The sequence below is a fragment of the Nelusetta ayraudi genome, unplaced genomic scaffold (genome assembly GCF_046127955.1).
Source record: "Nelusetta ayraudi isolate G7.1 ecotype Tasmania unplaced genomic scaffold, CSIRO-AGI_Nayr_v1 ptg000042l, whole genome shotgun sequence".
Taxonomy (NCBI): Eukaryota; Metazoa; Chordata; class Actinopteri; order Tetraodontiformes; family Monacanthidae; genus Nelusetta; species Nelusetta ayraudi.
The window spans coordinates 5507194-5531056 of NW_027466092.1; the positions used below are offsets into that span (position 1 = coordinate 5507194).

A 23863-nucleotide genomic window follows, 5' to 3' on the forward strand; every position below is an offset into this window, starting at 1 on the left:
TAGCGGTAGACTACCACACCACATCCGAGCCTGCTCAAGCAGCAATAGTGTCAGGTAATAAAACTGACTACAGACAAAAAAATAAATAAAAAAATATGTACTTATAATATAATAATAATAATAATAATAATAATAATAATAATAATAATAATAATAATAATAATAATAATAATAATAATAATAAATCCAATTAAATATGGTATATTAAGATAGCCCATGCATTATCTCTATGCCAGTATTTCTGTTTCTAAATATAAATAACATATTACTATTGAAAGAAATACTAATCTTGTATTTGAATGTTTGATTCTAATCCAATTTTCTACTTATATACCACACTTCTTTGTTTTAAAACATTTATTTTGCACACGGTGTTCTACTGTTCTACAGTTCATCACTTCTTCGCATTCCAGGAACCTTTTCCTGTATCGAGGTATTTATGTTGCGCAGTCATGCCGTGATGATCACATAAATTTCTGATAAAAATGATTTATGATAAGAATGACGCTCATTTGTGTTGCAAAGGGGGTAAATAATAAACGCTTGGCAATAAAATAAAATAAAAATAATAATAAAAAATAAACTCTTCGCTCGATTACTAATGTCTATTCAACTAGAGCAGCGCGGCGCGGAGAGTCAACGTCATTTTTGTGCGACACGACGGACGTTCCTGGACGAAGTTGACGTTGTTGTGGTTGTTGTGAGGTCGCACGTTTTACAAAACAAGATTCTTTGAAGACAGGAAAAATGTCTACGGCTATGAACTTCGGCGCAAAGAGTTTTAAGCCTCGGGCCCCGGATAAGGGCGCGTTTCCCTTGGATCATTTCGGTAGGGAAAGACCTAGACATCTTAATGTCCCCGCTGTAACATTCATTCTTAGATTACTTTTTGTCTGTTGTAATAATAATAATAATAATAATAATAATAATAATAATAATAATAATGATAATAATCGGCACGTTTAGCCGTCTGTTTACAACCTTGGCTTTAACTTCAAGGTAAAACTTGTTTCTAAAAGGGACTCCTGCCAGTCCCTGTGTAAACCTTGGTGAGGTATCCTTGCCCCTTTGTGATGTCACAAAGGCCCCATTTCCAAATCATTTTGTTTTAGCCCACTTTTTCTTAAAAATGGTGGAATGAAAAGAAGTCAAGACTAGTCTTTTATTTCTAGAGATTCCACTGTCTGGTACATTTAAGCAGGTGTATTGTATCAGATATATTTCCACCCTTTAGCTTTTGAAGTCTTTCAGTGTGTAACGCACAGCAGCAGGTGTTGATGATTTGATGATTATGTCTTTACCTCTGTTGCAGGGGATTGTAAGGCTTTTAAGGAGGTGTTTATGAAGTGCTTGAGAGACAACAGTTTTGACAACTCCCAGTGCAGACTGCAGTCAAAAGAGTACCTGGAGTGTCGCATGGAGCAGTAAGAAAAAGAGAACCTAATTTCACCTCTTCTGTGTCTTGTGGATGCAGTTTCACAGCTGAAATCATGTATCATTATTTTTTTGTTTTGTTTCTTCTTTCAGTCAGCTAATGACCAGGGAACCTCTGGAGAAACTGGGGTTTAGGGACCTGGTAGACCCTCCCCCAAGCCCTGCAGAAGGAGATGCCAAACCCTGACCTGACGGGCGCTGCTTAAAGGATGGTGTTAACATGAACTCAGCTCAACAGTATTGGTTTCATCACCACAGATTCCACAAGGGCCACTGGTGTACGCAAGATATGACTACTAATATATTTAAATGCTCTTTTGGTATGTAAATAAATATTTTGTATTTAAACGGAGCCTGTATGTACCTTGATTCCATTAATTAAGGGTATAGTATCGACAAATCAAGACCAACAACAAGCAGTCAGCTTTACATTCACTCGCAGAATTTGCAGACATTGGATTTACTCAGGCGACACGGTGGCGCAGTGGTTAGCGCTGCCGCCTCACAGCAAGAAGGTCGTGGGTTCGATTCCGTGGCCCCGGGCCTGGGACCTTTCTGTGTGGAGTTTGCATGTTCTCCCTGTGTCTGCGTGGGTGCTCTCCGGGTTCTCCGGCTTCCTCCCACAGTCCAAAAACATGCATGTGAGGTCAATTGAACATTCTAAATTGTCCGTAGGTGTGCATGTGAGTGTGAATGGTTGTCTGTTTCTATGTGGCCCTGCGATGAACTGGCGACTTGTCCAGGGTGTCCCCCTGCCTTCGCCCTAAGACAACTGGGATAGGCTCCAGCAGACCCCCGTGACCCTGAATAGGAATAAGCGGGTATAGAAGATGAATGAATGGATTTACTCACTTGAGTTATTCACAACGCATGTGAGAGAAGTCACTCAGATTTAGAGAAAAGATGGTAGAGCACAGGCAGTTGTCGGGGAAAAAATAGTCATTGTCATGTTTTTTAAATAGATGTGTCTTGTTGGTTGCAATTGAAGAATGACACATAATGACGCTTCGCCAGCACACCTGGTTTTTGAAATACTCTTGAGACCATTATGGCCAAGGCAAGACCAAGGTTGAGACAAGACTGAGAGCACTTACAAGCAGGCTTGACACCGTTCTCAAAACCAAGACACGAGTTCTATCGGCCTGTTTACTCTCAGGTTGTTTCAGCTAAACAGGCCTTATTACCAACCTTATTTTCAGTTGTTACTGTAAAATATTCATTCTCCAAACCTCACCATCATTACTAAGTTGTGTCATTACTTTCAAAATACTTTTATCAGCTTGTCTAGGGTATAAATACACCTTCTCCTTTAAAGCATTTGGCTCCAGCCCTGTTCAAATGAATGGATGTTTTTGCTGACAGCTCTCTTCAGCTCTTTTTTTTAAATAACCATCAACAGAACAAAGTTCAGAGGTGGAACTTTTTCAATGCATTAAGATTATCCCACAGTAAAAGTAGAAGCAATGGTGAGGCGATAAGATAAATCTGTCTTATCTGTTCTTTTGTGAGGGTCGACCATTGGGAATGAATACATAGTTTACAATATGCAATGACGCATATATATACACACACTTTCCTGATTTGTTCAGACTGTTCAGGACAAAGTCCTTAACGGAATGTTTACGACTGAAAAGACCAGGGACATTGTGTGCCAATAAAACTTGATGAGAATAATTGTAAAACCAGTGCACCCTAATCAATTCAAAGATTAAAATAAATGAAATAATCCATAAAAGTGAATACGATTGATCATCTCATTCATTGGATGAGTAACAGCTCAGTGCAAGTTCAAGCACAGGGCACAATCACCATTTATAAATATGTATTGGTGAAAAGAGAAGGGGAATGCAGTTTATCAAGCAAATGGTTTTATGAATGTATATGAATATCTGTAGAACATTCAAAATGAAACTAGATTTGAACTAAACACTAACTATGCTACACTGCTAAACTAATATGCTGTATTTATTACACAATTAAAACATTTGACTTTCACTTCTTTATAGACCAAGTCACACTGTTCAGCCTGATTTTGAATATAAATACATTTCAGTTTTAGTAGTTAAGTTTAAGTTTGGCTATATTCAAGAAAGAGTTTTGCAAACATAAATCTCATACTTTGTCCCAAGGAAAGTCAAAGATGAAAGAGCTATTTCATCTGAATTTCAAAATGTCCCAACTTGCCATTACTCGTTAAAAAAAAATATTTTTTGCCAACAAATTTCATGGTTCTAAAATAATGTCGTCGACAGCACAACACTCAGCGTGGTTCCAGTAAATCAACCTTAAACGCCAGTTAAGAAAACAGTAGCTTGATTGTGCTGCGGCAAAACACCATAAATAATAAGTGAGGATTTCTCCTAAAGTAGACTGTTATTATTATTATTATTATTATTATTATTATTATTATCATTATTATTATTATTATTATTATTATTATTATTATTATTATTATTATCTAATAATAATTCTGATGATCATTAACTTCAATCCAAAATTAGGTAAAGTCAAAGGACATATTGTTACACATTGTCATTCTAATTTGATTAGTCTGACAGTAATCAACGGTAACAGTAATCAGTGAATAACTTAAGCAGTGTAAAGTCTCGTTCAGGTAATTTGAACGCGTCCAACCCATTTACAATTTCTCCCCTATGTTCTAACCTAAACCTTTTGTCACAAGTGAAATGTTGCGGGGAGGTGGGCGGGAATGGAATCTTGATGGATATCTGAGCACTTAAAACGTCAGCTTTTATGACGTATATGACGCAGTTGAGGTTCAGTGAGCCAGCTGCCGGTAATAATAATAAATATCCTGGGCGCACAGCAGTGACTTTGTCCACGAGCAGAGCTAGATAGGTGAAACAAAAGCCTTGCAAGAGCAGTGACAATGGAAGAGAAAGTGGAAATGAAAGGAAGTGGAGCGGGGACGGGAGAGATGGTGTCGAAAGCTGGCCGCCGGTTCGAGACGCTGATCCAGCCCTGCGTGGCTGAGCTTCTGGGCACCATGTTCTTTGTCTTCATCACCTGTGTGTCTTCAATTGAGAATGTGCCCATGACGGGTCGGCTGCATGTGGCGCTGGTGAACGGATTTATTGTGGCGGCCTTGGTGGCTGCCTTGAAAACACTGAGGTGAGTCCCCCGAACCTGAGCTGTGTGTATTTCTTCTTTGCATATCCAACTTTGGAAATGGAAGAGCCCATTTTGTGAAATATTTACCTAATATCATATTTGGATCCAGCCTGCAGTGCTGTAGAATTCATGACTCAAGATAGGAACTGAGCTCTAATTTTCAGGAATTGGACTCGGGCATTGGCTCAGACTTAGACTTGGACGTGTTCAGTACTGACTGATGATGATGGTTTGTTAACAACGCCTTTTCACACCATGGAACTCAAAGCCCAATGCTGGTAATTCCAGGAGGCAGTTTGTTCTTTTGTTTTGTTTTTCACTGTGTTTGGCAACTAAAATGTTCCTTGGTGTGAATGTAAGCAAACATGGTTGCATGGTTGTTTGTCTATCTGTGTGGCCCTGTGATGGTCCACCCCACCTTCACCCTTATCAGCAAGCAATAATTAATAGATTTTTAGTTAATAATACATGCCTTCAGTCAAAAAAAACAGTCAAATATAACAGCCATATACAACTTTAATGTCACACTATAAATGCTATTTTATTTCAAATTTGAATTCTTAATTTGTTTTGTATTTGTGTTTTCAGTGCCACAAATACAATATATATAGTTTTCGTAGCCGACAACTATGGCCTGGAGCCATTCTATGATGTTTTTGCTCTTTATACTGACTTGTGGCGGCAGATTCTGAGTTTTTCTGGTTCTTGGAGTTGTAAGTTCAGCACAGCTCAAAAGAATGGCTCATTGTGATATGAGTACGTTCTTTAGAAGTTAACCTGTGATAACTTGTTTTTATCAAGGAACAATGACTGATAGCTAATAACTCATCCTCCCTGATAAAGTTGTAATCTGGCTCCTCTCCAGTCTTGTGTAACTCAGGCACGATCACACTCTTCACAGATGTGTTCATGTCAACGGATCATGCTGTAGACAACTCAACATAATTCCCTTCAGAGAGCCGTTCAAACGGTTTCACTCGCAATTGTCACATCTCAACTTGTTGTACCTTCTCTTGTATTTCTTGTGTCTGCCATTTTGCAAAAGTGAAGGTTTCAAAAATAACAGACATAATGTTGAAACCCTTTGGGACATATTGACAAGTGCTGGATTCTTGTTCAGCTGACTATGACTCAAATTTGTAAAGTGCCCAGCACTTGAGCTTTGCAGACTTCCAGTAATAGCAACAAGTGCACTGCTCTTGTTGTGTCTCAGTTCGATCTTGGTCAGGACTTGACTTAACTTGGTGACTTGAGACTCGACTTAAATTTGAGATGTAGTGATTCGACTGAGACTTTCTTGGCCTCGCTGTACTCTTCACACATTAGACTAAAACACACAGTTCTGAAAGCCCATTTCTGATGTCTTGGAGGACATTCTTGATTCTTCCTTCTTCTTCTTCTTCTTTACTGACAACTTTGTTGGGCAGATGCCTTTTCCACCATCTGAGATCACCTCAAGGTAGTTCATCATATGAGGTTGCTCTGCTGGAGGATCAAATCTGAGAAAGCACAAGACAGTTAGCATTTCTTGGAGTTTCTCTAAACCCATCTCTGCTGCCTGTCTTCCTCAGTGGCTCGCACTTCAACCCTGCGCTCACTGTCACCGTCTACCTCTGTGGAGGCATTAAGCTCATTATGGTGGGGCTTTACATTGTCTCCCAGCTGATTGGAGGAATTTTTGGTGCCGGAATAGCCAAGGTTTGTTCCGAGCCAACGACACAACGTGCAACATTGGGTTTAAAGCATTTTTAAATATTTAACATCTATATAACATCAATTTTTCTGACAGATGATGACTGCTTCAGACCGTTACAACAATGCCTCAGGCGGAGCCTTCAGCATCATTAAGTCTGACAGCCAGCTCTTCAATGCCATCACTGGGGAGGTGGCTATGACCTGCATGGTCATCATGGTGTTTCTCCTGGTGGCCATTAACAACAAGACCCAAACCCCAGATGGACCTTTCATTGTGGGTTTAACTGTGGCTGCAGCACTCTTGGCAGGGTGAGACAAAAATAGTCTTGGTCAGATCCTTAACTCTCGCTGACATCACTGTCAAATATTCACGTTGCTAACTTTGGGTGCAACCATGAAGTAGCTCAAAAAATTCAAAGAAAATAATTTGTATTTTAAATTACAGAGTGACTAGGTGGGAATTTTAAGGTGCAATACATCTTCTTGAGTCTTTTAATTTCTACTTTCTACTAAATCTCTATTGCTAATCAACCAAAGAGAAATGAAATAAAAATCAGCCTACCTAAATACTTTTAGAGATTGTTATTTTAAAATGTAGTCTATTTGTCGGCGATTGTTTTCAATTGTGATAGATTAATGACGTTCTGTTCAAAGCAATGCACTGCTATGCCCAAAGTAACAAGAGTTAACTTGAAAAGTTAATGATTCAATCTCGTTAGTTAAATAACAAGGAGCTCCTGCAGATTACTGTTCTGTCAACAGAAATTAAATGTGTAGCTTCTGGCACAAAATGGGGAAAATACATACACGGAACATGGATCTAATCAGAGTTTCATGCTTTTTCCCTGATATCCCAGAAAGAGAGATTAAATTGGAGATCAGAAAACAAGAGAATAACACTAATATTGTTTTCAATCAGCTTTCTGACTATTAGATTCTACTAAATCTCACACACTGGACCGTTCATGCATGATTCCGAATAAACATCTTTCTACAAAAGATTTATTTGACTGTATGTTGTACAGTCTTAGATCTCTTTAGGTTCTAAGTGAATTTATAGGTCAGTATTCTTCTTTCCCAAGTCCAGAACACACTTAAATTTCTGTCAGATTAAAAAAAAACAAAAAAAAAAACAAGGGGGCACTGTTGTACATGTTAGCTTTGATATAATTCACCACGCCAAGTATGTAACCTTCAAACTCTACCTCCTTGATCTGGTGATTATCAAGCTTCCTGCCTCATGGTTGTGGTTTGTTTGTTTGTTTTTTTAACACAAACACAAAACTATTCAAATGTTACAAAAAAAGTTCTCATTTATATGATTTTGATCAAGAATCTACATTTGAATATTAATTAGAAATAATTTTTATTAGATTTTGAACATGAATCTAATTGTATTTTATAATTTAAAGCTATTTTAAGTAAATGTAATGTCATTTTTAAATGTGATGATTTTTTTTCTTTTCTTTTCGTCTTCTCCTTCGTCTTCTCCTTCTTCTTCTTCTCTCTCTCTTTTTTTTTTTTTTTAGTGTTGATGTGTCTGGAGCGTGTTTGAACCCTGCACGGGCTTTCGGCCCAGCTGTGTTTGCTAACTACTGGACCTACCACTGGGTTTACTGGGTGGGGCCCATCGCTGGTGGTCTGATAGCCGCTCTTCTGCTCAGGTAAGACGGGCTGATGATCTGTCGCGATGCACTCAGTCAGTTTGTCAGTCAGTCAGTCAGTCAAAAAAAAAAAAAAAAAGTGACCTGAGAGTTATCAGGAAGTTGACATTGTCTCTGTCCTGTTCCAGGCTTCTTCTTGGAGATGAAAGGCTGCGAGTGGTTATGAAATCATAACAGTGACCTGTTTTTCCAAGTCAGATGGACTGAGGCAGAACTGTGCGTCCATGCAGAAAATGAGTGATGTCGACGAGCCCATTAAGAAACTATTGTATATTAGCAAATACTCGTATGTAAATAATTTAGGTAGTTTGTTAATTCATGTTCCGTTTAGCCGTGCTGTATATTTGTGGAGTATATGTGATACCGTGACAGGATTTTATTATCGTTATTATTATTATTATTATTATTATTATTATTATTATTATTATTATTATTTTATTTTATTTATTTTTTTTATTTTTTTTTCTGCTGCTTGAAATAAATTATTAAAGACCTCTTTATATTTTTGACGGTTTATTTATTATGGTGATACGAGAAAATCAAGACACAGTGTCAGGTTTGGGGCTGCATGAAGTTTATTGTTTTTATTTTGCACCATAAGTGTTTGGCGTGTCCCACGCACAGCTGCTGCACAGCTTAGCGGTACCTCTCGGACAGAGACAGGCTGACAGCGCACAGGAATTTGTCGAAGGCGACGTGAACCTCGGGGGAGAAGTCCTTGGGGAACATGATGGAGACCGCCACCAGAATGCAGTGACACAGGATCTGAGGAGGACAGAGGGGTGCGGTTGCTGAGTTTATCGGGGAAGCGCTCAGAGGTAAATCTCGGCACTACTGTGCCCAGGTTGTTCCTCACCTTGAAGTTGGCCGGGTCCACTCGCATGGAGTAGGCGTGCTGCTCGCTCAGATCGAGAAGACCAGTCGCAAGATCGTCGATGCACTTCACGGCCAAGGCGACGCCGCTAATCACTTTCGACCCGTGGTTATTGACGGAGGTGGAGCCGACAGCCAGATCTGGCCAGTGGGAGAAGTAGGTCTTAGTCTGGGGGTACACGGTGATCATCCTGCGGTGGAGGAGAAGAAATCACAAAGGTTTATTACATTGTGTGGAACAGCTTGCTGGGATTTATCTAAAAACGTTTACTTTGTTTTATTTTTTATTCACTCAATTTACTGTTCCTGTTACGCACAAAAACAAAAAGCAGAGATTTTCGATGTAATGCACCTCACGGAATTCCAATTATTAATAGCAAGTCATGAAAAAGCATGGCAGTCTTCTTCATGGGTGTCACACTTACCTGCCCATTGCCTCGGCTCCGATGGCATCTTGCGACTTGCTGACTTTGGCCCAGAAGGCCTTGACAACAGCCTTGTCCTTTTCGGTCAAACTCATGTCGGCTTCTCAGTGTGTGACCACCTGAATCCAATGCTGAATTTCGGTCAACTTGGGCTTAAATTCAGTTGGCACTGGCGCCACACCCACAGCTCGCGGTGCCAAGACTCCTATCGGACCTTGCTCGCAGGCCTGATAGAAGGCCAAGTGGCGGAGTGCCAGGCCAAAGGGAGCCTATCAGCTGCCCTCATGCTGGACATCGGCGGAAAAACAAGGCTCGGTTTGGCTCAGGGGTCCGCAGCACGCGCGTCGCAGTGACGTGGAGGTTTGCCTGATGTGCGGGCAGCTAAGGTCACCGGAGGATGGAGATAGCATCACTAGAGGGACTCAGTGTAAAATTTAAGAAGAAATGTCCTGTTATTATTATTATTATTATTATTATTATTATTATTAATAATAATAATAATAATAATAATAATAATAATAATAATAATAATAATAATAATAATAATAATTATAATGATAACCAAAGTAAATACAAAAACAAACATAAATAGGGAATAATTCCTGATAAAAGAATTAGTCTACTTCATTCCTAACTGCATAAAATTGTATTATATTGTAATATTTAATACTATTATTTTTCATAAGTTACATTTTTTTCTAGTTAAATTCTTAATTTGAATACACGTTAAATTATAATAATAAAATTATTATAATGATATTATATTGTGTTATTATACTATTTCGAATATATTTATAATTTCTTATATTTGCAAGATTCCACATCGCCAATAAAAGAGCAAAATCAAATGCATTTAACAGCGATACTGTAATAAAAGTCACTGCCCTAATAATTCTCATGATAATTAAATTACCGTTGACAGACACTGTATATAGATGGATGGATAGATAAATCGACGGATGAGCATGACGGTGACGGTGCTTTGTGAAAACGGCGCTCATGAGGCGTGTTCACCCCCGCGAAAAGTCCAGCCTCACCCATGCACCATGGACGCGCTCCTTATTAGGTCACTTTTTAAAGTTTCATTTGTTTAGCGTCGTGTAACGAAGTTATCTCAGGGCCCTTTGAGTGGGTGGCATGGCAGCTGCTCGGCGGCAGAGAAGAAGGCTCTGCAGAGGGTGGTAAAAGCTGCACAGAGGACTGTGGGACGCAGCCTCCCCACAGCCACGGTTGTCTACACTGCCAGATGCCCGAGACCCCACTCACCCCGCACACACTCCGTTCTCCCCCCTTCCTCCCAACTCCAACCCTCGACACCTACAGACAACATATATACTGCTCTCGTCACTTTTACTGTTCTTGTTATCACTTTTACTTTGCACACTACCTCATTTTGTGATGTTATTTGTTGTGCTGGTGTTGTGTTATCTAATTCTCCCTTTTCTTTTTTTTAAATTTCCTTTACTGGAAATTATTAATTTATATTACTCTTTAGCCATATTTGCACATTCTATTTTTATAATTAGTTATTTAATCTGTTTTTGTTTTGTTTTTTTACACTTGGTGGCACCGGGACCAGAGTGTCTAATTTCGTTCCACCTCATGTTTTTTTTTTTTTTACATGTGTTGAAATGACAAATAAAGCTTCCTCTTCACATGCGCAGCACGACGGCCTGACTGCCACTCGTTCCCACCGAAAGCAAGGAATGAAACGAAGTGGCAGGGATTTTATTTCATTTTCCCCAAGATTTAGAAACAAAATTATATTATGTATATGTATATGTTTAATGAAAGTTGCAAAAATATAATCAATAGGGAGGTTTCACGAGTTTATTATTATTATTATTATTATTATTATTATTATTATTATTATCAGAGCAAATTATGTTGTGCGTTTGATTAAAGGGAAACAGTTAAGGCTCATGTAAAGAGGACGCAGACAGCACAGAACAGTTACAATATTAACTGTAATAAATCCCTAGTTCAACTCCAAAACTCACATCCACTCCGTAATGAGGACTTTTGCGTGATGATGCATTTTTTTTATTATTTTTTTTTTAATCGCCGAGCTCATGTATTTTCTGAATCGAAGTGTATGTGAATGTTGGCAGCGTGGGCGAGGGTGGGGCAGGGGGCGCTGTTGTAGATAACGCCAGTGTGGCTGCCCAGATAACACAATGGCTGTGTCAGAAGACCTTTCCATCATATTTGCACAAACGTGATAACTGTTGTGAGTCGAGACAGATTGTTTTATTTCGAATCTTCAATTCTCCACATCTTGAATTGAGTCTTTACTTCCGTGCTGTGTTCGAAGGAGTTCATTTAAACATGATTAAATTAGACAAGAGCAACACGTGACGACATTTAGCTGGAGATTCAGACTTTTGTCACCCAATCCTGTGCTAAAGTTACCCGTTTGATTCCACTTAATGTTTTATTATGAACTTGGTGATTTTTATTTATTTATTTATTTTTATTATTATTTTAGACATGCATTATTATTATTTCTTTTAGAAAAATAAATGGATGCTGCTGGTGCAAATGGCAGAAGGTTCTGGAAACTTCTGCGGCAGTCCGAGGCTTATCTCACACGCCTCATCTTCAGCCAATGGCAGCTGACCTCTCCTTGGGCGGGGGTTGTCTCGGCCGCAATTAAATAGACGAGGCCTCGAGTCGAACAGCCATTCAGCCTTTTTCTCGCTAAAGCCTGAACGCAAACTAAAAAGCAGCCATGGTTGACTGGACTGACGACGAGCGTGCCATCATCAACAGCATCTTCTCCACCTTGGACTATGATGACGTCGGCCCCAAGGCTCTGAGCAGGTATATCCGAGTGGCTTCCGTTGAGAATCATGGGTCAAAGGGTGCAAAGCGTTGTAATTAACTTGGCTGTCCTCATCTCCTCATCATTTGTAAAGGTGCCTGATCGTTTACCCCTGGACCCAGAGGTACTTCGGCGCTTTCGGCAACCTGTACAATGCTGAGGCCATCAAGAACAACCCCATGATTGCAAACCACGGAATCAAGGTGCTGCACGGTTTGGACCGGGCTGTGAAGAACATGGACAACATCAAGGAAACCTACGCTGAGCTCAGTATCAAGCACTCCGAGGAGCTGCACATCGACCCCGACAACTTCAAAGTAAGCAACAACAACGAACACACTAAACATATCAAAAATGATCAAGACGGTTCGCGTTCTAATTTGCACCCCGTCCCCCCTTTCTTCGCCAACAGCTGCTGTCTGACTGCCTGACCGTCGTCGTCGCCGCCAAGATGGGCAACAAGTTCACTCCTGAGGTCCAGGCCACCTTCCAGAAGTTCTTGGCCGTCGTCGTGTCTGCTCTGGGAAGGCAGTACCACTAAACTAAACAGACATTTTGCATGTCTACTCAGCAATGAAATAAAAAACTCACTAAAGCAAAGCAGGACTCTTTCTCCTTCATGTGCGCGAGTTATATCATGTTTAAGGTCATATAAGTAGAGTATGTTGGCAAAAACAAAAACAAAAACTAACGACGGGAAATGAGAAGTCTAAAAACGCTGAAGGGGATTTCAATGTTGGGGTAAACGTATTCTCCATCTGCACAACCATGGAAGTGGTTGGCGAATGTGTAAAAATAAACAAGAGCTCTCTCTCTCTCTCTCTCTCTCTCTCTCTCTCTCTCTCTCTCTCTCTCTCTCTCTCTCTGTCTCTCTCTTTACCAAACAATGTTTAAGTCATCCAGCAGCTTAACTTTACTGCTACTCGTCGTTGCGCATTGTCTTCTATATCACTGTGTGCAGATATGGTCAACATACAGACTTAAAACCTTCCTACAAATTAAAATGCCCTGATGAATGAGACGAACTGAAAAGTCACTCTCAAGCTTGTCAAGGCACTGCCGAAAAGTTAAAATGTTTAAAGAATTTAGATTTTTTTTTTTCCCCCCCAGGGGATAGGCAATTGGAGCTAAAATAAACATTATTATTTATTATCATTATTATTTATTATTTATTATTATTATTATTATTATTATTATTACATAATAATAATAATAATAATAATAATAATAATAATAATAATAATATTAATATTATTACTACTACTACTACTACTACTAATAATAATAATAATTATTATTATTATTACATAATAATAATAATAATAATAATAATAATAATAATAATAATAATAATAATTTTATTTTTATAATCCGATATGTGATTATTTCCGTTTAGTTTTTGCTACATTGCAAATCAAACGGATGAAACGGCAACAGTGGGTCTAATGATGTTTTACTTGACATCGTGACTTCCCTCTCCTTCTTTCAAAACATAGAAACCAATTTGTGAGAAACTCCACGGCTCAGTGAATAAACCGCAGCCACAAAATACTCATGCGCTGTCCATGCGACGTCATTCAGTGCCAGTTACAGCTGACCGAAAGTTTGCCGCAGAACTTGTTGCTGATCACTTCCAGCACTACAGACAGCTCCTTACACAGCGTCCATAACAGTGGGAGGGCGCGAGTCACGGCCAACCAATCAACAGACTCCTTTAAAGAAAACGGAAGTCGTGGAATTTAATGTTGCTCTAGCTAGCAGCTATGGCTTGTTCAAATGAACAGATGTGACAGCTGTTTGAAATGACCTATTTCAGTTCTTTCAGAACATAGTGACACAGATTGTTGCAAGACCAATGCATGGCAAAATGAATATCTATATGTCCACCCATGAATTTTGTTTATATACTACGGCAAAGGATACTACGGCAAATTAGAAGGGTAGGCATGCATGGGCAAACTCAGGCTCTATGCGGCCCATTAAGTTTTTTTTTAATCCGGTCCACTGAAGTTGAAGAAATTTTACCAATAGTAAGGAAGTGATAAAATGACTGTATTTCATCCATTTTTTCCCCCAGTGTTTTAAGAGTCATTTTAATAAAGAGCTAAATAACGTGAGGCTTCAAAGACAGATATTGCTTTAACACTTCATTGCTCATTTTCAATTGATACACTGTATTGAACCACATGTTTTCTACATATCCCATTATATGTTTTTTCTCCTATAGGTGGGTCGCCAAAACACCATCCATCTGCTCCTGTCCCGACCCCTCTGTCAAATTTTAGAACCCATTGTAGCCCTGGAAGCAAAGAGTTTACCCAGGAACCACCAGAAACCAGGGCTGTGTCTCAATTCAGGGTCTGCGCCCTTCGAACGGAGTGTCCTCTGTCTGAAGGAAGCGTTCTTCGAGGACCCAGCCTAGAAGGACGGACCAAACCCCGCCTCCCATTTCAATACTTAAATTTATATGTTGTGTCTTTACCAGTACATGCCGCTAATTTCAGCTGAATTCCCAGGATCGCACGATTCTTTGCAGCAGCACGCAAAGCATCATGGGATACACAAGTACGCAAAGGATAGTAGCGGTGCAGCCTTGGAAATCGGCTAAAATGAGGTGAGCGGTAAAACTCCCTCTATTAAAACTCAAGTCAAGTCACACCTTAACACTGGTAATTAAAGTGAATGTACCAACACTGTCAGACTATATGACTTTAGGGATTATGACAACAGGCAAAATTTGCCAAAATATTCAACCATCTCTCTAAAGATCTCTAGTTTGCAAAAGTAATGACACATACGTCTTGCTGGAAAACACTCAAACACTAACAAGTAAGAAGTAGTTTAATCAAACACATTTTAAATATACATTTAGAGGCTGATATTCACACATTATTAATTACAATAGTTTGATCATTTATATCCAAAATGTAAAATATGTAGAAGAAATTCAACAATTCCAAAATAAGAAAAATGTTTTTTCACACTTTTATTATTACAAAACAGTACATTAAAATGACCACAAACTTATTAACATCTCTTCACATATTGTACCAAAATAATTCTCTGCAGTCACGCATCTCGGACTTCATCTGAACTTCTCGGCGAGCACCGCTGCAAAAGCTGACAGGTATTTGTCCACTGCTGCGTGGGCCACTGGCGTGAATTCTTCGCCCAAGTTACAGGCCAAGGTGACGAGCATACAGTGAGAGAACAGCTGCAGGGAGAGCAACAGTTGTTTATTCCAGCAGGGTGTGACTTTGGAAATGAATGAAAACCAAATAGGTGCTTCCCAATCCGCGATTCAGAACATTCATTTTAAACAGGATGAACAATTGGAAACAAGTTGTTCAATTAAAAGTATATTTTAAAATGAAAAATATTCATGTTTGAGTTACCCACTCCTATCATAGTGTGATTCATGAGTGCTGGCCCTGCTTTACAGGTACCTTGAAGTTGCAGGGGTGAATTCTTAGCGTGTAGGCGTGCAGGGTCTGCAGGGGCTCCAGACTGACGGCTAGCTGGCTGATGTCTTGGGCTCCTTCTGCTATGGCCAGTACGATCTTCCTCCCATGGGACAGCAGGTGGGGTGAGCAAGGGCTGATGTCAATGTGGGAGAAGTAGGTCTTGCTGCCTGGGTAGGAGGTGAACATTCTGCAGGAAGAAAAGAGACACAGAGATTGCTGGACCATGCAGTACAATGCATGATTCTGTCTTGTGTCAGTAGTCTGTTAGAACAAGAACCAAATCCTGTGCTCCAGGTACTCACTTAAATGAAAGTAACCTGCCAAGCCATGCCGAGGTTGTGAGTTTGCGCCTCACCTGGGGCACCATATTTTGAAAGTAGCTTCTCATTGTTCCTGTTGGTCACTTAACCGTTAAAAAGCACAAGTTCTACTTTCCAAGGATTTGTGAGGAACAAATGCTTCTGGTTTATTTCAGTGGTTTGTTAGAATAAGAACCATTTGTGGCTACTTATTGTCCCTGTTGGTCACTCAGCCAGAAGGTGAACTCCCGACTGTTTTTACTTTGCATAGGTATGGTTATCACTGATTTCTACTGTATGTTGAATATGCAGACTAGTCAGAGCAGCTTCGCCGACGTGAATGTAATAGCAGAATTAATTCTACACAATAAATACAACAGAGACAGATGTGTGGAGGCTTTATTACAGTTATTTCAACATTTCAATAATGCTCCACTTTAGAAATAATGATTTTGAAATATTAAACCAGTGGGGTATGGATATGGTAAAATCTTTTGTTTAAGCCTGATTTGTCACAGAAAAAAAGTTTTTTGTTTGTTTGCGTCTGAAATAAAACAAATCACTGATGAATGAGAGGAATATACTAAGTTTGAAACCTATACCAATAATATCTTACACCATTTTATGCATCATTTTAAAGTCAAATTAGTAGAAATTGCACTGTTGAGGTAACATGCCATGTCTGAGTATTTTGATTATTACTGCAGTTAAAAAACAGCTGTGGGAAGAAACCTCTCAGTCATATTTACCAGGATCTTTTTATTTGTCAAGATTGACCATTTAAAAAAAAAGCAGAGCCATTGTCATATTAAAATTTGGCCTAAATAAGAGTACCATCTAGACAAGGCAGTGGTTTGTGAGAACAAGAGTTTTGTGGCTCACAGTTCCTGTGCTCCAGTGGCGCAATCGGTCAGCGCGCGGTACTTATATGACAGTTACCTGCAAAGCCATGCCGAGGTTGTGAGTTCGAGCCTCACCTGGAGCACAAAGTTTTTTAAAGCACTTTCTACCATTGGCTCTTCAGTCAAACTCTGACTATATTCACTTAGCATAAGTATGCCTGTCAATCGTACGTGGAATATAATGAGTTGTATATTTGGGCAAATGTACTGATGGCAACACGTAGAGTTTAAAACACCTTATTCACAGAGATTATATAAATGCAGATGGGATAAAAATTATAAGGTGATTTTTAAAGAAAAAAGATAACAGATGATAAATGCGCAGAATCTAAAAGATGGTCTTTGATCATGGACTCATATTTCTGGGTAGATAGGCTAGATTCTTGTGATATTGTTAAAAAAACAAAAAAAAAACCAAAACATTGGTGCAGTGAGTTTTGCATAAGATTGGATAACTCTTGAGTCTTCTGAGTCAAAATAATCATCATTATCATCATCATCATCATCATCATCATCGGCCTCAGGGCTTCTGTCTCTTCTCTAAGACTCTGTCTTAAATTCCATTTCCCATCTGTGGCTCTATACGCTTTAAGGGATGATTCTGACCAGAATTCATGTGACCAAAACAATTGCTTTCAATAATGTGATAGTGCTTTTGCTTTATACATAATCACACTGAAAAGGGTTATCGAACATGCAAATCAAAACAGGTCATCAACCAAGCTGGGCATGAAGGAGGGAGAGGATGTTGATGTTGAAGCCCCTAAACTTTTAAAGACACTCAATTTACTGACTACGGACTAAACTGCATATCGAATGAATATCTTCAAATGAATGAACCTACCTAAGAAGTGCCTCTGAGCCAATGTCTTCTGCCTTTGGGATCAGTCGTGTCCATAATTCTGCAATCAAAACCTTCTCCTTGTCTTTGAGCATTGCAGCACAACTTCTTAAAGCTTGAATTCACAGCAGACGAGTGACATGCAGCCAGCAGGTGTCAGTCAACAATTTTGAGAAAAAAAAAAAAATGAAAATGAAGGAATTAAGTAAATCTCTGCTCTAGCACTTGAGCAAACTAAACTGTGGAATACAGGTGATGTAGTGGGGTCAATTGCGTCTGTGTGAAGTGTTGTGATGGCTATTTCTTCCTCGGCTGTTATCAAAGTGCAGACACAGCAGGGTGGAGACCCTGCGTCGCCGCATTATCGCCTGCTGCATGTGCGTCACAGTGGATGTGGTTGACCAAAGTGCTGGTGGCTTGTGGGATTATGGTCCTGTGGGAGTTTCCTGGTTGTGTTTAACACCACCATCACCAACACCAACAACAACAACAATAATAATAACAAACAACAACCAGTTTGCTCTTTTTTTCCAAACAATTCCAAGTTGATTTCTTCTTTATAACGCTGCATGACAATGACACACAGCCACATAACCAAGAATCCACTCTTGTCAAATCAAAGCTTTGTTTTTAAAAGCGCCGCATTGCTTAAGCTCTCTGTTTCAGCCACATCAACAGTGCAATTTCTACCATTGTGACTTAATAATACTGCAAAAAATTGTAAAACACCGGGCAGGAGGGAGACGGGGCGCCCGGAAGAAATAATGTTTTCACGTCAGAACAATGAACAAAAAGTGTTCAGGTTGTAGCTAAGAAAAACGCTGCTCAGGTACACATGATGGACAAATATTTGACAGGGACGAAAAGAAGAATTCAGGAGGTGGCCAGTGTTCTTTGTTGTTGAGTAGTAATATGATAATACATACTGTATTTGATGGCCATCAAAACATTCAAGATTCCTTTACAACTAAACAGTCCTCGCTTGTTTCTCTTCCTGCATCAAGCTTTGGATTGTTGTGGCCAGTAGGAGCTCCAGTGGCGCAATCGGTCAGCGCGCGGTACTTATAAGACAGTGACTTGCGAAGCAATGCCGAGGTTGTGAGTTCGAGCCTCACCTGGAGCACAGCTGTTTTAGAATCAGCAGTAACAAAGGGAGAGGCACCGAAATGGGCGCCGCCATTACTCCAACACCGGGACTCAACGCTGGAAGTTAGTTGATTTTTTTTTTTTTAAATGTATTTTTCAATAATTGCGCAAAACAGTACAAAAAACCCCCCCAAAAACAATAGGGCATTTACTTTTAAATTACTTTTAACTTAACTTCGCTGAGTAGATGTCTATAATTTGATTTTCTCTTATATTGAACCTGATTTTACCCTTTCTTTTAAAAAATGTATTAAAACCCTTTTTCTTACATTTGAGAACGATGTCCAACCGTATATTAAAACAATTTGAAAAATAATAGTAACATAAAAGCTATCAAGACCCTGAATCTATCTGCCTTCTACAATTATCTTTTATCGTGCAAACCGTAAAAATACTTTTATGTATGCAACCCCCTGGTGATAGTTTTTGTTGCTATTGTTTTTTTGTTTTTTTTTGTACTGTTTTGCGCAATTATTGAAAAATACATTTAAAAAAAAAAAGATCAACTAACTTCCGGCGTAGAGTTCCGGTGTTGAGTCAGGGGGTTGGAGTAATGGCGGCGCCCATGTCCCTGCATTTCGGTACTCTTGGAAAGCGCTGCTATTCCGTGCACTTTGTGAGGAGATGGTACCACAACATAAAGCTGTGTTGTTTCACAGGGAAGCCAGGATGGTGGATGTTACAAAAGTGGTTTACCAAAAAAAGTTATTTGCACAGCAGAAAAGTGAAAGGAGTATTCTTGTTTAAAAAGTAATGTTCAGGATTTGATGTCACAAAGAATGATTTGCTAAAGTTGTTTATTTGTACAAAATAAATTATTTCATAAATGAAGAGAAAAGTGAAATGAATGTGAAATGAATGTTCATGATAAAAAAGAATGTTGGTTTTGATATCACAAAAAGTGGTGTGCCAAAGGTAAAACATTATTTGCACAACAGAAATGCGTAAAGCTGGTGAGAGGAATGTTCTTTTTTTTCATGTTGTTGTTTCAGTGAAGTTGAAAAAACCTATTTTGTCACCATTTTGTCTGGGTGGGGGGCTTGAAAAAATGTCTTCCTCCAAGGTGGGGCGTGGCAGAGAAAGTTTGAGAACCACTGAACTAAACGCATACACTGCTGCTGCATTTATATCTTTTACATTGACAAGATGAAGCTTAAACAATACATTTTACCATCAGTAAAACCGGCTCGCTGGGGAAAAAGGCAGTAACACAAAGCCACGGTGTTATAGTAGAGTAAGTTTATTGCTCCCTGTTTTAGGGGAGGCAAAGGGGCAACAAACACAAAACAAGAATTCTTGATTCTTGTTGCCTTAACCAGATGTGAGCCCCCCCCCCCCCCCGGCGGAGTGGATGGCATAGCAGCTGTCAAGTGGAGGTCCGGTGGTGTGGAGCAGGTGCCGCACCAATCGGAAATGAGGTGCAGTGAAGGATTTCCTTGATTGGAGAGCTGAACCTCCCAGATGCTGCACCAATCAGAGGGGAGGAAAGGCAGGGCAATGCCGGTAGGGCCAGGGTGTGGATATCTTGGGAAAGAGGGGAGAAAGCATACCACACACACAAACAAAGTGAATATAAAGAGAAGCATCACTGAAATACTGAAATGGTAGTGGAATAAAGCTCCCACAGTTTTTACTGTCTGTTATATTTTTTTGTGTAGAATTGATTCTGCTATTACATTCATGTCGGAGATGCAGCTCTAACCAGTCTGCATGTTCAATATACAATTGAAATCAGTGACAATTATTCTCATAAGCTCCTGGTTAAGTGACCAACAGGGTCATTGAGTAGCTTCTTTCAAAATGTTGTGCTCCAGGTGAGGCTCAAACTCACAACCTGAGCATGGCTCTGCAGGTTATGGTCATATGAGTACCGCACGCTAGATCCATTGCGCCACTGGAGCACAGTGTTGACGAGAGCCACACACAGTTCTTGTTCTCACAAACCACTGAAATAAGCCAGAAGCATTTGTTCCTCACAGATCTTTGGAAAGTAGAGCTTGTGCCACTTAATGGCACACATTGCAATATTGGCTTTGCCATTGTGCTGTTCCGCCTGTCATTGATCTCCCCCGAGTAGCACACCTAAAGAAATATGGCAAAAACCTGCTTGACATGACTGAGAGGTTGCAGCTAAATATCTCACATTTTTTTCAGATAAAGCCTTTCAGCTGCTACTATCTACAGCTCCATAAGCTGCAGGCCACTGTGGGCGTGAGGCAGGCCTGTGTCAGATAGTGGCTTCACCACCCAGTGGATTTCACTTCTGGGTGGTGACCATGTGTTTGAGCTGACGTCATCGTGCAGGACTGGACTGAAGGCAGATCAGCAAGCTTGCAAAGAAACACATGGTCATTTTTAAACAGAAGCACTTTGATTGTACAAGCACTGTCAAGATGATTCAAATTAAGACTTGATTTTGTGGTTGTGGATGTGCTGGTGCACGCCACGACCTGAGAGAGCAAACGTAGATACAAGGAGATCTTGCAAACTTGACACAGAAAGTCCTGGACGCTGGGAATATTAACCTCTGAACAACTGCAGGACTCCTTGGAAAAAACATGTTATTTTTTTTTATCTATTAATGCAGGAGTGCTGCAGAACACAGAGAGGCTTAAACAAAAAAATCCTGCCCTCTCAGTGTCATTTCTAAGCACTGTACCGCAAATGTCGCCATGCTGTTATCGGAAAATATTGGTTAAGTGAAGGTTACCCCCCAAAAAGAGTTTAGACTTGTGTTTACTGATGATTTTTCCACTGGATGGATAGAACTACCATCTGATCTTGCAATGTCTTTGTACATTAACATAATGACAATAAAATCTACTTTTCCTTTTACCTTTACCTTTAGAAGTGTGTGTGCTCATAGCTTGCTTAAAATAACAGGCAGAGAAACAATCTGTAAGACATTTCAAAGGGTTCACAATCCTCCCCTCTCCTGCCCAACCAAAAGGTTTCACATTAGGACGACCTGAGACGACCCCTCTTTACACAGTCATTTAAAGTCAGACGCTCTTGAAAACAGGTTTCATTAATCTTTTATGCACATTTTAGTGCATAAAGTGTTTGAAATAATTTTAATATGTCTATGTATGCATGGAAAATTATTAGCAATAACATAATATCATAGATAGATTTGGATAGATTTAGTGTCATACATGTATGTTATCAATTCCTTCCTGTTACATTCTCTGTCTTCTCATTGCCAGTAGTCATGCAGTGAGGGGCCGAAAGTGTGACTCAGCACAAGGAGTGCAGGGGGGGCTCCCTCCTTAAGAAAAGTGCTTAGTCATGCTATCCGTTTCAGAGAGAGCGGTTGAAACTGGCACTGATGGATAAGAGGGCAGCAGTATGCCACAATTCAAAACATATTAATATCATGTTATTCCTACATGAGCTTGTTCGCTTTTTAACAGGAAATAAAAACGTTTTTTACTCCATTATGTTGCATAAATGATCAAACTTTTTCAACAATGCAAACATTTAAACTAATAAATTGTACATATTGATTAGTACACATAAATAGTATACTTTTTGACAGAATGAGTAGGGTATTTGCATTTCAGTACCCACTGATACGGATTACTTGATAAGACCATTACACATTATAGAATTACTTGGATTCCTCCCCCCCCCCACAGATGTTCTGTTATTTGAACAACATTCCCCAGCATGTTTTTTGTAGAACAGTTTGTAGAAGTTTTGTAGAAGTTTCACTGCAGTAGTAACACGAATGTAACAAAATTGTCATGTGCATACACTTACAACTGGTCCACTTATATACATATTTTAGTTATTCATTCTTATATATCTGCATCTACTGTTTATTGTGAAAGCTTTAACCCTGCAACTCACTCTGGCCTGTCTGATTTTTGTATTTCCTTCTCACCCCAACTGGTCATTGGCAGATGACGGCCCCCTGGAGTCTGGATCTGCTCTCGGTTTCTTCCCACAGAGGAGTTTTTCCTGGCCACTGTCGCAACTTGCTTGCTCTGGGGGCCCAGTTGGTTCCTTTTTCTCTGATTGTACAAAGCGCTTTGAGACGTTTTTGGATGTGATTTAGCGCTGTACAAATAAAAGTTGATTGATTGATTGATTGATTGATTGATTGTAGTATCAGCACATATTTTATGAGTGTGAGTAGAGTACTCAACCCTCTGTACCAATACCCGATACTGGTCTTGGTTTCGCTGCATCCCTAATAAAGTATAAAAGTATATAGTATTGTATTGCTAAAGTATTATTATATTGTCATTTTGGACAAATAATATAAACAAAAACGTGGTGGGAGTGAATTCCTTGCAGTTAAATTTGAAGTAGCTTAACTGGCTGCACTGAGGGTTGCTAGTGTTTATTTTCGAGTTTGGAAAACCTCCTCACATGCATGTTTTGGACTGTGAGAGGAAGGCAGAAAACCCAGCGAGAAACCACACAGACAATGAGAACATGTATATTACATACAGGAAGGCCCCAGGCACATGATTGAACCCAGAACCAGCTTGTTGTGAGGCAACAGCACAAACCCCTGAACCACCGTGTCGCAGAAACAGTCAATGAGAAACTTACTTGACTATGGAGTCATCATTATCAAATTTGATATTTGAGGGGGGGTTTTTTGTTTGTTTTTTTATGAATTATTGTGGGAATGAGTATGAATTACTACTGCTGAAAAGGTAATTCAAGAGAGATTTTTAGAAATAAAGCCATCAGATTTCTGGATTGTTGCCATCAGCAGCAGCTCCAGTGGCGCAATCGGTCAGCGCGCGGTACTTATAAGGCAGTAATTTGCGAAGCGATGCCGAGGTTGTGAGTTCGAGCCTCACCTGGAGCACAGCTGTTTTAGAATCAGCAGTAACAAAGGTGCAAGTGCTGTTCATGCAGACATTAGTAAACCAAGATAACTGAATCACTGATATTAAAATTTGGAAGGAAACCAGTAGTATTGGTGAAGCAACTATGTATGTCCTTGGTGACATCACAAAAGCAGATTCCTCTCGTTTTTGAGACTAACTGTACTGTATTGTTGATTCAGATATTGTGGTTTCTTCAATGTGCTCCAGTGGTGTAATCAGTGCAGCCGTTATACAACAGTAGTCCAAGAAGGCTTGAACTGACAATCTTAATAATTTTAATACCCAGTGATTCAGTTATCTTGGTTTACTAATGT

General features: G+C 39.6%; 5 protein-coding genes, 1 long non-coding RNA gene and 3 other non-coding genes across 9 annotated transcripts; 6 read left to right on the forward strand and 3 right to left on the reverse strand.

Moving 5' to 3' along the window:
- The first annotated feature begins 638 nt into the window (after positions 1–638).
- cox19 (cytochrome c oxidase assembly factor COX19) lies at positions 639–1786 on the forward strand. Its single transcript, XM_076033838.1, has 3 exons — positions 639–829; positions 1313–1424; positions 1528–1786. Exons 1-3 carry the CDS (start codon positions 748–750, stop codon positions 1619–1621), a joined length of 288 nt encoding a protein of 95 aa, XP_075889953.1. The 5' UTR covers positions 639–747; the 3' UTR covers positions 1622–1786.
- Positions 1787–4184: 2398 nt separating this feature from the next.
- LOC142893358 (aquaporin-8-like) lies at positions 4185–8346 on the forward strand. Its single transcript, XM_076033864.1, has 5 exons — positions 4185–4566; positions 6138–6264; positions 6356–6570; positions 7791–7925; positions 8054–8346. Exons 1-5 carry the CDS (start codon positions 4325–4327, stop codon positions 8097–8099), a joined length of 765 nt encoding a protein of 254 aa, XP_075889979.1. The 5' UTR covers positions 4185–4324; the 3' UTR covers positions 8100–8346.
- Positions 8347–8482: 136 nt separating this feature from the next.
- LOC142893360 (hemoglobin subunit alpha-like) lies at positions 8483–9383 on the reverse strand. The gene is made up of 3 exons (XM_076033866.1): positions 9224–9383; positions 8782–8989; positions 8483–8690 (listed from the first exon to the last, which is right to left on the reverse strand). Exons 1-3 carry the CDS (start codon positions 9316–9318, stop codon positions 8562–8564), a joined length of 432 nt encoding a protein of 143 aa, XP_075889981.1. The 5' UTR covers positions 9319–9383; the 3' UTR covers positions 8483–8561.
- Positions 9384–11888: 2505 nt separating this feature from the next.
- Positions 11889–12647, forward strand: LOC142893363 (hemoglobin subunit beta-1-like). The gene is made up of 3 exons (XM_076033868.1): positions 11889–12046; positions 12142–12364; positions 12460–12647. Exons 1-3 carry the CDS (start codon positions 11955–11957, stop codon positions 12586–12588), a joined length of 444 nt encoding a protein of 147 aa, XP_075889983.1. The 5' UTR covers positions 11889–11954; the 3' UTR covers positions 12589–12647.
- A 2223-nt stretch (positions 12648–14870) lies between these two features.
- hbae4 (hemoglobin alpha embryonic-4) lies at positions 14871–17909 on the reverse strand. The gene is made up of 3 exons (XM_076033870.1): positions 17557–17909; positions 15494–15698; positions 14871–15261 (listed from the first exon to the last, which is right to left on the reverse strand). Exons 1-3 carry the CDS (start codon positions 17646–17648, stop codon positions 15133–15135), a joined length of 426 nt encoding a protein of 141 aa, XP_075889985.1. The 5' UTR covers positions 17649–17909; the 3' UTR covers positions 14871–15132.
- Positions 16702–16795, forward strand: trnai-uau (transfer RNA isoleucine (anticodon UAU)). The gene is made up of 2 exons: positions 16702–16739; positions 16760–16795. It is a non-coding gene; the product is annotated as a tRNA-Ile (tRNA).
- A 673-nt stretch (positions 17910–18582) lies between the features above and the next one.
- Positions 18583–18676, forward strand: trnai-uau (transfer RNA isoleucine (anticodon UAU)). Its single transcript has 2 exons — positions 18583–18620; positions 18641–18676. It is a non-coding gene; the product is annotated as a tRNA-Ile (tRNA).
- A 1247-nt stretch (positions 18677–19923) lies between these two features.
- LOC142893366 (uncharacterized) lies at positions 19924–23293 on the reverse strand. The gene is made up of 2 exons (XR_012927695.1): positions 20677–23293; positions 19924–20223 (listed from the first exon to the last, which is right to left on the reverse strand). It is a non-coding gene; the product is annotated as an uncharacterized LOC142893366 (long non-coding RNA).
- Positions 23294–23433: 140 nt separating this feature from the next.
- trnai-uau (transfer RNA isoleucine (anticodon UAU)) lies at positions 23434–23527 on the forward strand. Its single transcript has 2 exons — positions 23434–23471; positions 23492–23527. It is a non-coding gene; the product is annotated as a tRNA-Ile (tRNA).
- Positions 23528–23863: the final 336 nt, after the last annotated feature.